The sequence below is a fragment of the Enoplosus armatus genome, chromosome 16 (genome assembly GCF_043641665.1).
Source record: "Enoplosus armatus isolate fEnoArm2 chromosome 16, fEnoArm2.hap1, whole genome shotgun sequence".
Taxonomy (NCBI): Eukaryota; Metazoa; Chordata; class Actinopteri; order Centrarchiformes; family Enoplosidae; genus Enoplosus; species Enoplosus armatus.
In genome coordinates, this window is record NC_092195.1 from 15,435,461 (window position 1) to 15,449,560 (window position 14,100).

Sequence of the window (14,100 nt, forward strand, 5' to 3'; positions counted from 1 at the left end):
AGTGCTATATTAGTGTTTACTTGTCCACCAGACTATTGTACGTGGCAGTCTTTACCTCCCATCGCATTTAGATATCTCAGGCGTTTGAGCAACCTTCTTGTTTGTCTGTCTCTGTCGTAAAAGGGATTCATTACTTTTTAATTTTTTTTGCATTTTGTTGGATGTTTATGATGCCTGTTGTACTTGTAGATGTTACGAAAAAGACAAAAGAATGGAAATATGTATTGTGAGATAAAAACAAGAAGTGAATTACTATTTTAATGAGTAAAGCATGCATTGCACAATATTTAGACCGATTAAAGAGAAGGGAAATGATAAAGATGGGATGATTTTAACTGTTTTAAAGTTGTTAAATTTGCAGTATTATTTAAATATTGTTGCATCCTTTGTTTTATGTATGCTTGTACAAATGAATTGCATACAATATGGATTTAAGGGATGTCCTCTCTGTTCAATTTTCTTGCTTTACAAACAGTAAATGTTAGATTTGGTCACTTTTTTAAAAGTCAAACAGAAGCTACTATTTTGACAGTCCTACGATTTCTACAGTATTTGGTCTCCAAATGAAAATGTGTCAAATGTTGACAATTCCTCGATAAAAGACAGTTTTAAACGTCTCTTTTTGTCTTCATTTATTACAACAACATTTTCCTTGTCCAGTTCAGTTCATGAAACACATGCCACCTCAAAGTAGGACATTAAAGTGGATAATTCAACATCCTAACTGAAAATGACCACTAATTTATCCCAAATATGAATCAGAATCAGTAACAAGACATGTCAGTACAAAAATCCAACAGAAGAAACAGTTTGTTATAGTTCTGTACAGTTAAATTCAGTTTTTTGTTTGTTCAAAAATGCAGCATATAAAACATACTACTTAATCCACTTAAGGCCACGTTTTTTTCTTAATAAATATACTGTATATCAGACTTATTTGAGTCATGATATTTACTATGTATGACCTGGATTGTTATTGTTTATATTTGTCATTGATACAATTTTCTGTGAAGTTTACTGTTTAAAATATACACATATTTGCTGTTAGTCCTATGCTTCTGCCAAGTATGTTTTCCAACTGTAAAATAATTTTTGTACATACTGTATATTTAACTTAATCTAAGGGATTCTTATAAAAAAGTGATGTGTGTATAATACAACATTAATATCTTACAATATTGAATATTGATATCAGGCTTTACTTATCATATCTGTCAAGAATAGGTGTTACATTTATGCTGGGTTCCTATTTTCAAAATCACTGTTTTCATTAATGGAAGAGTGAAAGGGAGAACTGAAATCATTGCAGCCTCATTAATGAATAAATGAATAAATTATTTCTTTCAGCGTATTATATAATTATATAAACTACACTTGGAAACTTAAATGATAAATAATTTATATAAAGCTATAATAAAGTTACATATTATATATTATATATAACAAAAAGTTATAATAAATTATAACTCTACATATAATTATGGCCAAATTCAGTTCCAAGGCGTTAACGCCATTCTGAAAGAAAAGACTACAATTCCCTACATTCCTTGCACACCGGAAGAAACCAACCAGCTCACCGGATATCAAGACGCGGCGCCCCGAAAAGGCCCTTTTCCGTCTCAGAGAAGTGTGGTACAGAACGGCAGACACAAGTGAGTGAAAAAATCACATTTTGCTCGCTTCATATATCTTATAAAAAGACTATTCTCATATAAATAGAAGCGGTACTGCTTCCCGTTGTCCGAGAAAGAAGAGCAAAACATCTCAGTTTTGCCGTAATGTTTTATTTCCATTAAGTGTTGCCCTACGAGCACAACGGCGCTGAGCATTAGCATGTGGCTAGCTTGTTAGCACATGTGGATGCGGCATGTTGGTTAGCCACCTCGATAGATCTCACACTCAGTATTTCATTTCACAAAATGTCGCGAAATGTTAATAATTATTGCCACGTTTTTCACATGAGAAAATATATATACTACCATAACCGTTCATTAATGTAGATGGTCGCCATTTCAAGCCCTCGCTAGCTTGTCAGTTGACATCGCTGAAGTTAGCTAACGTTACGTTAACTTTAGAGAAGCAGGCTTCAACTCGGGCCCTGCTCCGAAACGGTGGCTCTGTTTTTAAATTATCATCTGAAATTAAATTAAGTTATATTAAAGTGATCTGTGCCAAGATCACATGTTGAGGTATTTGTCTGTATCATGATAGCTTTGTAGCGTCGGGTATAGCCTGAAAGCTGGTAACGTTAGAGCTGGGCTATGTGGCTAAGATACCGATCTCAATTAGTGTAATTGTAAAATGAGAGTAATGCGATTTATCATATTGCTCTATTTAAATAATCAACAATACGGTTACGTTTAAATTAACCCAGAACTGATGAAATGTGGCAATGCCAGGCGATAATGACGGATCCAGTTTGCTCAATAATGTGATTAGTATTAGTTAGACAACCAAGTAGTTTGTGCCCCTCACGCATTAACATTAGACAACCTGATGTGAGCAGAAAGATTTCATATTGCCCAGCCCCATCTGAAATTTTAAAGTCGGGTAAACTGAGTCTCACGTAAAGCTGTATGTGTGATGAGCCTTTTTCTTATTATTGGCCTGAATTGACCACCTCCTTTTTGTAATCCTCAGTGACTGAGTGGGAGACTGCCCCAGCCGTGGCCGAATCCCCAGAGATCAAGCTCTTTGGCAAGTGGAGCACCGACGATGTCCAGATCAATGACATCTCCCTGCAGGTAAGCGGCAAGAGACCATTGCTGCTTGTGTCAACTGTTTTTCATAAAGTTGTCTTTATTGATGTAAAGCGAGGCTAGAGTCACGCCTGGACTCTTATCTATTGTCCTGGTGTGCTAGAGTGCTCGCAGAGGAAAATGTCTCTGCTTATTCATTGGCTGTAGTCTGTTGTGGCCCAGTCAATCACCAACTCAGACACACTACCACTTCTTGCATACTGTACCTCAACAATGCTGTGTTCATATATGTATAAACCATGATGTCTAAATCACCCCCTGTACACTTAGGATTACATTGCTGTGAAAGAGAAGTACGCCAAGTACCTGCCACACTCTGGAGGACGTTATGCCGCCAAGCGTTTCCGTAAGGCCCAGTGCCCCATCGTGGAGCGTCTGACCAACTCCATGATGATGCACGGCCGCAACAACGGCAAGAAGCTGATGACCGTGCGCATCGTCAAGCATGCCTTTGAGATCATCCACCTGCTGACAGGAGAGGTATGTACCTCTAACTTTCACAACAATTGTCACTCTTGTTTAGTGTGACTTATAATACTGCTCAATATGTGCAGCGTGATTAGGATGGCAGCAATCAAACCATATTCTTCAGTGTTATGGGTTAACTTTGATACTGGATTAATAGTCTTCAGCTGATACTATGGGACAAATTTTCATCGTATACAATAATACACCAGAGCTGTTTATAGGTTTTCTGTTTTTTGCAGAAAATACAAATGAGCTGTTAATTAAGCCACAGACACATTAAAGTAACTAAATACACTACAGTTATTCTGTGAATTATATTTTTGAATTGTCTTTCGATTGAATTTGAATAATAGACGTGGTTAAATTCCCAGATCTGTAAGTAAAAAAAAATGCAGTTACATCTGTAACCCAAAATACAGTAGAGCCCAGAGCACTACTCAAAAAATTACTGTTGGCAAAACCCAACACTGAGCAGATTACCAGAACTGCAGGTGTCAGTAAGTCTTCAGTGTCATGGATCTCTTTCTTGATGTTACCACATGTTGTGCATTGATTGAAATTTCTTACTACCATTTTAAAATTTTGTTCCCAGAATCCCCTGCAGGTCTTGGTCAACGCCATCATCAACAGTGGACCCCGTGAGGACTCCACCCGTATCGGTCGCGCTGGTACCGTCAGGAGGCAGGCTGTGGACGTGTCACCCCTCCGCAGAGTCAACCAGGTAACTACGCTCATTTGCATTAAAACAGTTGTTTAAATTTGTCAATTGTACGTGCAAGTGGGAGGAAACTCAATTAGCTTCATTAGCCAGAAGACTTAACAACCTTTCATTGTTTTTAAAGCTGACACAGAAGGAGTTATACAGTAATAATACATGTAAAAAAGCGGCAGTTTCTGTAAATGGCTGTACAGTGTCTAAAATATTTTATTTTTAACTGAAAGCTGTTTTTATCTTGAGGTGAAATTGTTTGTATTTGATGCATCAAGCGAGGCTAGAGTCACGCCTGGATACTACCCATTGCCCTGGTGTGCTAGAGTGCTCGCAGAGGAAATATCTTTGCTTATTCATTGGCTGTAGTCTGTCGTGGCCCAGTCAATCACCAACTCAGATACATTACAGCCAGTGTTAATTCCACCAAAGTGAATTTGTCAGCCTGTCTCACCCACTCACGTCCTGCTGTCTCTCTTGTCTTGTAGGCCATCTGGCTGCTGTGCACAGGAGCAAGAGAAGCTGCTTTCAGGAACATCAAGACCATCGCAGAGTGTCTGGCTGATGAGCTGATCAATGCAGCTAAGGTAAGTTTATCCACTTAAAAACACAACCTTTGTGATTCAACATAGAATCAGTAGCACAGATTACAGATGTGGTCAGAGCTGAAACATAACCTGTAATTGCGGTGGTGAGAAATGCAAATAGTCTGTAACTCTGGTCCTCATTTATATATTTTGCTGTAACTTGTGTGTTGAGGTGTATTAAACTGAATTTCTCCTCCTCAGGGTTCATCTAACTCCTATGCCATCAAGAAGAAGGACGAGTTGGAGAGAGTTGCCAAGTCCAACCGTTAAACATGTTTGCTTTCTAACAAAACAAATAAATTTGAAGAAATTTCTGTTGATTTCATGAGTGCTTTTTTTTTTAAATGTACTTCTACACGCAATAGTTTAGATTCTTCAACAGTGAACAGACACACAAATTACACAAGTACGGCAACTATCTTAGGCTGTCAGTTGAATTTTATTGGCATCACTACACTTACTACAAGTTTGTACATAAAGCTAATACAATTATTTCAAAACTGCATTTCTACAATGAAGTAGGTACCAACCTGTTGTATTATTAGAGCTGTACACTATCACAGATCTGCAGACATGAATTTGGGTACCACAGGGTATCTGCGTGTCTTAAAAAGCACTGAATTCAGTTTCCTTTTATTAAAAAAACGTATTGTTAAATTTAACAAGTCTTAAATATTTTTGGCTTGCCTGCCTTACACAGTAATGTTTGGCAAATGTCAATTTTAGACTCAGACAGATCACATAATCCAGTTTAATGACACTTGTCCAGTCCAGGTCACAAATTTAATTAGAAGTAGATTTTAGACTGCTGGGGAGTACTGAAACTAATAATTGTAGTTCCTCCTGGTTTTCCTTCATACTTTACCCAGTCTGAGTATGAAACAGGGATTAAGTTGTATTCTATTGAAAGTCTTAAACTTGGTGCCATCATTGTCTGCTTACCATTTTACATTTCAGGGAATTGTCAGCTCAGTTGCAGTCACAAGTTAAAACAGTGTGAAGCTGCAGCTGGATTTAGTGGTTTCATGGATAGTTGTGTAAGAGTTTTGTGAGGAATCCAGCGCGCTGCACTGTTGGATCAGCAGGGGGGGCAGCAGTGCCAAGAATCAAGTCAGTTAGCAGATGTTACAGTTGGATCATTTCTGTTTTCCCTTAGCAATAAATAGACAAAACTTTTAATCTGTGGAAATCTTTCAATGGCCGCCCCTTCACCCTACCTATGAACACGTGCCGGTAAATGCTGTGTAACGTACTGATGGTTAGAAGTGTGTTTTCAGAAATACGTGTGCTTTCTGTTGATGAGGAGGCAGAGTGAGGACAGAGACGCTCCCAGCTTGGAGGCCTCGCTGGAGGCTGTTGGCAGGAGGGTGTAGTCCTGTAGCTTCTGGAAGGCCTGCAGGGAGGACATGAGGGAAAAAAAAAACTTACTCATCATCATCATCACGGGCACAGACTGTACTGGAGACACTCGAAGGAAGAAGTTGCTGACTAATTAAAGAAGGAAGGGGAGGAAAAACTGCTTCACTGGCTGGAACTCACAACAGAATGACTTTAACATAGGTGTCAGTGACTTTTATAATATCACTTCATGATTATATAGGAAAATATACGCAATATTAATATTGTGATATTGTGTATTGCTCAGTCCTGGTCAAAAGTCACCTTTCAACTCACGCTCACTATTCTGAAACAAAAACAAAAATGAGAGCATACAATTTTCAAGATATCTAAACTTTTGTCCTCCCACCTACTCACATTTCTAACAGGTCAACAATGCCAGATGGAGCTGAGAGCGAGAGAATGTTTTCACAAGATGTTTCTGATTGTGGATCCAAAAGGTCAAGAAAGTCACAGCATAATTAATACAATAGTTTGTACTGTGACAGTGATAAGACATTTCTGTTAGGATCTCTGCTGAGAGACCTACATCATAGGAAACAAGGTCTTTTACATGTTTATGGCTCTATCACAGTCTCTCTGTTTCTGATAAAGTTGATAAATGTCAGAAATAAGTGCTTTAAAGAAAAGGACATGCAGTATTTTTAACTACAAGGCTACGATTTCCAGGAGCTGAAGCTAAGTAGATCAGACGATAGTAGCTTCTGACTGCAGCAAATGTAATAGTAGGTTGAGACGGGGCAATCCACTGATTTTACACATGAAGATCAGTTTACTTGTCATGATTAGCACTACTTAACCCTGATTATGTTATCAGGGTTTTCTCGGATTTGACTTTAAAATCTTTCTAGTCTGTTACAGACACAGGGGTGTGGAGTTTGAAAGATGTGGGTGTTTACCATGGCAGTGGAAGGATTTAATAAAAAGACATTATTGAGTTGCATTTTTGGACTTTAGGGACAAAAATTCAGGATATTTTGACCTCTGCAGCTTCAATTTTGACCATCTCCTTTCAATCTGTTTCGTGTGTCCCCCAACTTCAGGGTAGCACAATATACAAGAGAAAATGCTGCCATGAACCTTTAATTTAATAAAGGCTCTTTTTGAAACTGCAGCTGTACTCACAGAGATGCTGTCAGGACATTCCTCTGCGGGCCGGTGGAGCAGGAAGTCCCGATTAGACGGACCTTTGATGTAGACGCAGTTTGCTGCCGATTCCTCTGGAACAGTGAGCACTTCATAGTGATGATCAGTCAGCTGTTCCATCATCTGGAGACAAACACACACCACTCCCAGCATTACACACAGACTCAAAGGCAACATTAGTGCCATTATTAATATGACCTCAGCAGTTCGGAAATGTGTGTGTGTGCAGTTCACGTCACGACAGAGAGAACACCAACACATGCACACAGAGTGAAAACGTGTGTATGTGAGAGATAATGAGACTAATATTGACTGGTAACAGATGCTGGGGCCTGGCTAATACATGATTTTCTAATACTCAAGAGAAGGAAACTGTCAATATCTTATTTAACTGCATATAATTTTCGATATACAAACACATTATCCCATTATAGAAATCACCCTCAAGACCAAAATCTTCATCCAGGATTCACACATTCTAGGATTTCTCTGTCACTTATGAGGCTTTTGTACATTTTAAAAAGTAACTCATTCGTTTCAGGTTAAAGGAATAGTAAGACATTTTGGAGAATACCCTTAATCCTGAGTTGTATCAATCTCATTATGTAACTCTGTAAGAAAGCAAATATTCCCCAAAATGTCCAACTATTCCTTTAAAGATAATGTACAGTATTTTATATCTATGAACCCCACGAGCATACACAAACACTTACTGTAAATAAACACACTTACCCGGAGTGTCTTCTTGGCCCCGTCACTGTTGCTGATGATGATTGTGTCTGGACCTCCCATGGAGCAGATGTTTTTCAGTCGGGCTCCACCACAGACCGGGACGGTGGACACAGCAAAGTCCTGAACAGATGGGAGGTTGAAAGGTTTAATTAACACACTGTTCCCTCATCTAGTTTTGTGGTAGCCACCTGAGAGGCCTTTCTCACAGCGGACGCTCTGTCGTAGCAGGAAAAAGCACAACTGTTACGAATAACATTAACAGCGGCTCTGTGCTATTCAAGAGTCAAACGTTTACCACTCGTAGCTCGACACTAAGCAGCCTGCTGTGTGATTCTGGAGCAGGTGCAGTAATTCGTGACTTGATATTTACTATGTAGCTGTGATAAAGACAAAGGCTATTCCAGGCTATAAGGTTTTAGGAATTAAGATTTAATCAGACTTTTGTCTACCTCTGGTATGACATAAGTTCCTCTCTGACCAAAGCTGGTGAATAATAATAGGAGACCAAAGAAGTTGTTCCTTTGTGATGTTTGTCTGTAAAACCTGCAGCGTAACCGCCACACCCTGTCTTAACAAGCTGCCAGGCCCATGTCAAATGGTTTTATAGGTGTTGTTAGTGTTTAAGAGTTTTTTTGTCCCATGGTCTAAAAGTTGCCACTGAGGCTTTTACATCTGGTCAAGAAAAACATTTGATGATTGTGTACCCGACAGCCTCCAAACCTACAGGTGAAATCTTAATTAGGACAAAATAATGTTTGAGTGTCATTAATGAGCTCACGGTACATGATGCTTCTCTGTGGTTGAATCAAACATCAGTATTGTCAGATAAATAATTACTACACAGTCTACAGATATGCTGGCAGGAAGCTGTACTTAGGACCTATCAAACCGAGATAGCACTATAAAGGCATCTCTGTTAGCTGCAAAATATATAGGAAGCAAAAGCAATTTGGCCACTTAGTGTTATTGTAACAAAGACAAACACGTGTCTATAAATATGTAAAAAGCACTTGTAAAATATTGTATTGAATGACATTTGAAAAGCATACAAAATGCTGGTATACAACTCTGAAACATGATACAGAGGATGTCTGAGTAAATGGTCTGCTGGTCTTCCTCTTTCATCCCCTGTTCTGACCACATGAACCCTCCCACCCACACTAATTCATACCAGACACACATATACACACACAAAAAAAAAAAGCAGATGTGAGTACAATGCACTTAAGAGAAGTGAAGGAATCAATACTAATGGGTGGGTCGTGTCGGGCCAGAGGGGGCCCCAATGTGTGGTCTCCATTATTTGGCCAAAGGAACAGCCTCATTCATCACTGTTTACAGACTATAATTCCCCAAATGAAATACAGCAAATGGCCACCTGCTCACTTTGGCAGCTGGGTCAGTTTTCTGACAAGTTTTCTGGCATCTTGGCAACGAGGCATCTTTGTTGCACTGGCTGAAAATGTAAACTATTGGTTATCTGACGGTTTACTGATAAAAGCTTTTTTCTGTTTTTAAAAAGCCAGATGTTCATACCATAATCAATAAATGCAATATATTAAACTGACAGTGGTTTAGATAAGTTTGTCTATTACATACAGAAACAAGCATTCATGACAAAAGGCCCCAAGCGCACAACTGTTTGAAAAATGTCACTGCTTCATCTTCTCTTCATGCTTCTTACCCTGAAAGTGTCTGCCAGCACTTCCGCCCCTCTGCGGTTGGTGTGGGAGGAGATGCCGACAAAGAACTCCCTCCCCGTGAAGAGGACGTCGCTGCCCTCCAGCGTGGCCCCTCCAGAGTCCCCCTCCTCAGCCCCCATCTCCACCACGGTCAGGTTCAGCTCTGACATCACCCTCCTCACTGCCTCCGCCTGGTGAGATGAAGAGTTAAGAGAAAGAAACACATTCATGCTCAACTTAATTCAGTTTGAGTGTTTGACTTACAGGTTCAGTGAACAACCATTCAAGTGGTTAACGTATTAATGTTTGTCTAGATGAACATATCGTTTGTACAATCCATCTATATATATTATTAGCAAAAATAACTGAATTCTTTACATTACTTCGTCACAAGTTCCAAAGCATGTACATTGTTTTTTTATTTCAGTGAACAAGATTTTAGATTTAATCATGGTATTTGTTGGAGTTCTGTAAAGATCACATGATAGTGCAGCTGCAAGCTGAAACTGAAAACTTTTCTTAATGGTCCATTCAAGGAATCTCTAATGCTTAAAGTCCGTAACTTCTGAATAAGTTTCCTCAAGAGAACTATGCAATTCGGTACATTGTAATTAAAACAATTCATCATATATAAGTAGTGACCCTTCCACAAAAAAATGACCAATGAATTAATGTTGTCTTGGGTTTTAATGGAGCTGTTCCTTTAAGGAAATCCCTATTTTGCTTACAATTAGGACCAAATTACATAGTTCTTTCCACTGAACGTGCTAGAAAAAATATTAGTATATTACAAACCTGGAAAATAAAGCATAACCAGTTATTAATGGGACATGTACCACTCGCTATCGCCCTTTCCCCTATAATCAGTACCAAATTATATAGTGCTTTCCAGGATCTTTTGGATAAATCATTCAGAAATTACAGACCCCTAAACTTAAGGGTTAACAGAACCTCTGACATCCAAGATTTAAGTCAGCTCAGCTGCCAGAAACCATTATTATCCATTTCATTTTCATACCATACTGATATGGACTGAAACACTTTATTACTTATTGCCCTTTAGATTAAGTGCATTAAAAGAGGATTAGGGTGCAGAAATGTCTAAACTAAAGCCATTTCCTTCTCCACTGTGTTACCTCACTGCGTCTCTGCTGTTTGAAGGGCCTGGTGATGAGCGCTGTGTCTCCCTGGATGACTGCCACATCCTCTATCCGCCAGCTCTCTGGCAGCTCGGGGTCAGGGGGGATTTCGATCAGCTGCAGACCCACCTTCTGCCTCAGGGCTCCTGTCAGGCAACCAAACTGACGCTGAGCTTTGGCCAGGTCCACTGAGATCTCCCCGTTCTCACGACCATCTCCCACCGCTTTCCCAAAGGTCTCTGGGATGCCCCGCACCACGGCATGGGTGAAGCTGCCATATGGGCACATGTTTGCCATAATTTTAAGTGTTTGTTTTTCACAAGTCTGTCCGTAAAAACTGGTAGTAAGTATTAAAATCCAGCCAAAATGCCAAGTTTGCTCTGCCAGAAGACAAGCAGGAGTTAATAAAAAAGATAAAACTTTTTCACAGCCTAGTCTTGTAACTCTAAACGAAGCTAATGGGATGAGTTAATAGATCCAGGTGGAAAGTGGAGAGCATCTTCATTCCAGTACTCCACCGGCTACTCCTGCATCTGCAGACGCTGAGGAGTGGAAGCAGATGATCCCAGCCTAAGTCAGAGGGAGATGGACACATTAACAAAGCCAAATACAATAAAAACAAACACAACAAGGATACATTTTGAGCTCCAGTGCGCACATCTTCTGTTTGAGAGGTAAATGTCTACCACATTATTCTGGAGCTTCAAATGAAGCATGGCACTGAAGACTTGTACTTATGTGTATTGGTGATTGTTAGTTTGTAAGAGCAAACCACTATAATTCATCACAGCACAAAACATTCAAGGGCAGCTGAAATAACATACAGCGATAGCACAGTTGAAAGTAGACAAAGGGAGCATTGTTCAAGGTTAGATTATGAAGAAACATTATTCAATAGCTCTGCAATATGCTGCAAAGCCTTCCATGTTTGGGAAGTGGGTTAGATTTGGGACAATTGCCCTTTTATCATCTTCCTTGTAACTAACAGCAGTCGCCCACTGTGAGGCTGCAGAAAGGGACTTGGTTCCCTTCCACACAGGATGTTTCCTAAATCTGCTTCAGAATTTATGCAACAAGTCCTGGGCTTTGATATTCATTTTGTTATAAAAGCAGCACATATGGCAGGATACTTACTTGCAAATTAAGGCTATAAAATCACAGTTAACAGAGCTAAAACTGAGTATTTTTTGTCTGTGGTACCCACTAGTGAGATCAATGATTCCTTGTGGAACGACAGTGTTTTCCTGACATAATTTTCCACGTTAAGTGCACCATTTTGTGCTTTCACTGAGTTTGACAATGTAACAAAAATCAGTCTGAGTTATCCAGCTGCAATAATGAATATGAGCCTCAGCCACACACTGAACAAAACATCTTGAGTGTTTGGCTGCAGGAGTGCACCGCCCAGCAGTTCACTGCTCCTTCCCAAATACTTCTGATGATGTTCCACGGGGAAACTATCACCAACACTTCCCAGAAGTTGCACAAATAACAAACAAAGATGTAGACTTATGTCTGCTTACCTCTTTTAAGTATCGCAGCGTCCACGCTCTGCCGCGTTTCCCTCTGTTTTATTTAATTTCCAAACCGGCCCAGTTCCCGTTATTCCCTTGCTATCTTTTCCCTCTGTCTTTCTCTGCCGACCATGGATGTATAAAGGGAACCAACTACATATCAAAGTGGCGACTGTGAATATGCTTATTTCCGGTTACGTATTTCAAAATAAGACGGTTGCTAGGAGCTGTGTTGTGTCATCTAATCTTCCATAGGGTTGAGAAAATGACACTCACTTTATCAAATTGAATAGTTCGTGTAAATAAACTCAAACACAGTGGTGGTGAAGCCAAAAACAAAGTAGTTAATCCATCGTCTTTTAAAAGTTAGAATTTGAGGACCGGTCTGCTTTTATTTTTTAAAAGCCAAATCACTCGTCTTCCGGTCTTCTTCACGTATTTATCGTGAGTTTGATACAGCTCTCCCACCCTTTCATCCCGGCACCCCCCATCCCCCACACGCCCTGTCCGGATTCAATCAACGTTGATTTAAAGCTCCGCAGCCACTATTGTATTGGTTTTCAATACTGTTGAAAGTAGATACACCGTACAGTAATCAATAATTGGAGTACAAAATCACTAACATTTTGTTTATTATTGAGCATAGCAGTATCTCAAAGTTCATTAACAAAGATAACTTTATTAAACATTAGATAGCTATAAATAAGACATCCTCTTTAAGCTAACCAGAAACTCTATTGTCCAGAATTAGACTGTAATAGTATAATCTAACTATACTGTGATTTTATAGCCACATAAAAACATTATAAAATACATTAGCTTGGTTGTGACCTTAACGCTAGGTTGCCATGGCGATAGGCCGGTTTCCATGACAATTAAACGTTAACCTTTAAGCTAACCTTTACGCTAGCTTTTAGCTTGATTTTTAAGGCGACAGTAACTGCCAATTTGGGGGCTTGAAAACTGTAACAGTGTTGATAACTTAATGTCTAGGAAACATCAAATTAGGGTAATAAAGAGCAGTTTAATTTAACCTTAGATAGCTACATTATGGGAGCATTCCAGCATGAGTTAACCATTTGGGCCCCACTGATGAAATCCCTACTTTTGCCAGATATAAGCCTACTCTGACACCCTTTCCTTGTACTGAGACACTAAATTAATGACGGATTGGAGTGTTTGTGTGAGGTTTTCTAGGATTAAGGACGTTTCTTACGCTCTCTTTAATCCTGATGAATTGTTTATGAAAGGTCAGATATTGTATCAGCAGCCCCGTCTCTATGCTTGTGTCTGCCTTTTTAATATACACTTGGACCGTCTGCTGTGAAACAAATAAGTCAATATTCTTCTCACCTCTCCCACAGTGGTCTAAATAAACGGCTGCATTAACCTTGTCAGATTCACAGTTGATTCAATTCACCAGGCTGTCTAAACACAAGTTTGTCACCTTGTCTTTCCCCTCTCCTTCTGTTCAAAGTTAATATAGATTAAGTCCTATATGCTGTATTACTGAGCCATCGTTGTCTGTTTTTGTCTGTGTGACATGACAAAAAAAATAATCCTGCTTTTCCTGAAATGTGGGTCAAATGATGTTGGCCACTGTCGGATAAACAGGTTGCCTCATCAGGCACCAAAGGAAAAGCTCTGTATCCTTTTAAGCAGCAGGCTTGTGAATTGTGTTTACAATGAATACTCCAGTATTACTAATCAAACTTTTTTTGCTGACATTTAGCAACTGATATTTGGAGTTTTGACTGTGGTGATGTAAACATGCATAAACACATCCTAGGTAACAGATGGCTGTGAATGTGTATATATATGTGTGGGCACTTGTGTATGTATGACTACTTTTTGGCTCATAAAGCAGCACAATATTCCCTTCTGCTGACTAGATTGAGTTATTGCAGCCGAGGTTGTTCATCAGCAAGTCAAACATGCTCTTACAAAGAGGTAAGAAAGATGAAAT

At 39.4% G+C, this 14,100-nt stretch overlaps 2 protein-coding genes and 2 non-coding genes across 4 annotated transcripts; 3 read left to right on the plus strand and 1 right to left on the minus strand.

Moving 5' to 3' along the window:
- The first annotated feature begins 1,615 nt into the window (after positions 1-1,615).
- On the plus strand, positions 1,616-4,837 carry rps5 (ribosomal protein S5). Its single transcript, XM_070921305.1, has 6 exons — positions 1,616-1,652; positions 2,641-2,744; positions 3,030-3,239; positions 3,820-3,948; positions 4,425-4,523; positions 4,725-4,837. Coding segments are annotated over exons 1-6 (612 nt in total). The 5' UTR covers positions 1,616-1,651; the 3' UTR covers positions 4,794-4,837.
- On the plus strand, positions 2,812-2,945 carry LOC139299541 (small nucleolar RNA SNORA3/SNORA45 family). Its single transcript, XR_011598826.1, has one exon. It is a non-coding gene; the product is annotated as a small nucleolar RNA SNORA3/SNORA45 family (small nucleolar RNA).
- Positions 4,213-4,344, plus strand: LOC139299540 (small nucleolar RNA SNORA3/SNORA45 family). The gene has a single exon (XR_011598825.1). It is a non-coding gene; the product is annotated as a small nucleolar RNA SNORA3/SNORA45 family (small nucleolar RNA).
- A 931-nt stretch (positions 4,838-5,768) lies between the features above and the next one.
- On the minus strand, positions 5,769-10,917 carry ddah2 (DDAH family member 2, ADMA-independent). Its single transcript, XM_070922249.1, has 5 exons — positions 10,618-10,917; positions 9,484-9,672; positions 7,800-7,919; positions 7,047-7,190; positions 5,769-5,916 (listed from the first exon to the last, which is right to left on the minus strand). Exons 1-5 carry the CDS (start codon positions 10,915-10,917, stop codon positions 5,797-5,799), a joined length of 873 nt encoding a protein of 290 aa, XP_070778350.1. The 3' UTR covers positions 5,769-5,796.
- Positions 10,918-14,100: the final 3,183 nt, after the last annotated feature.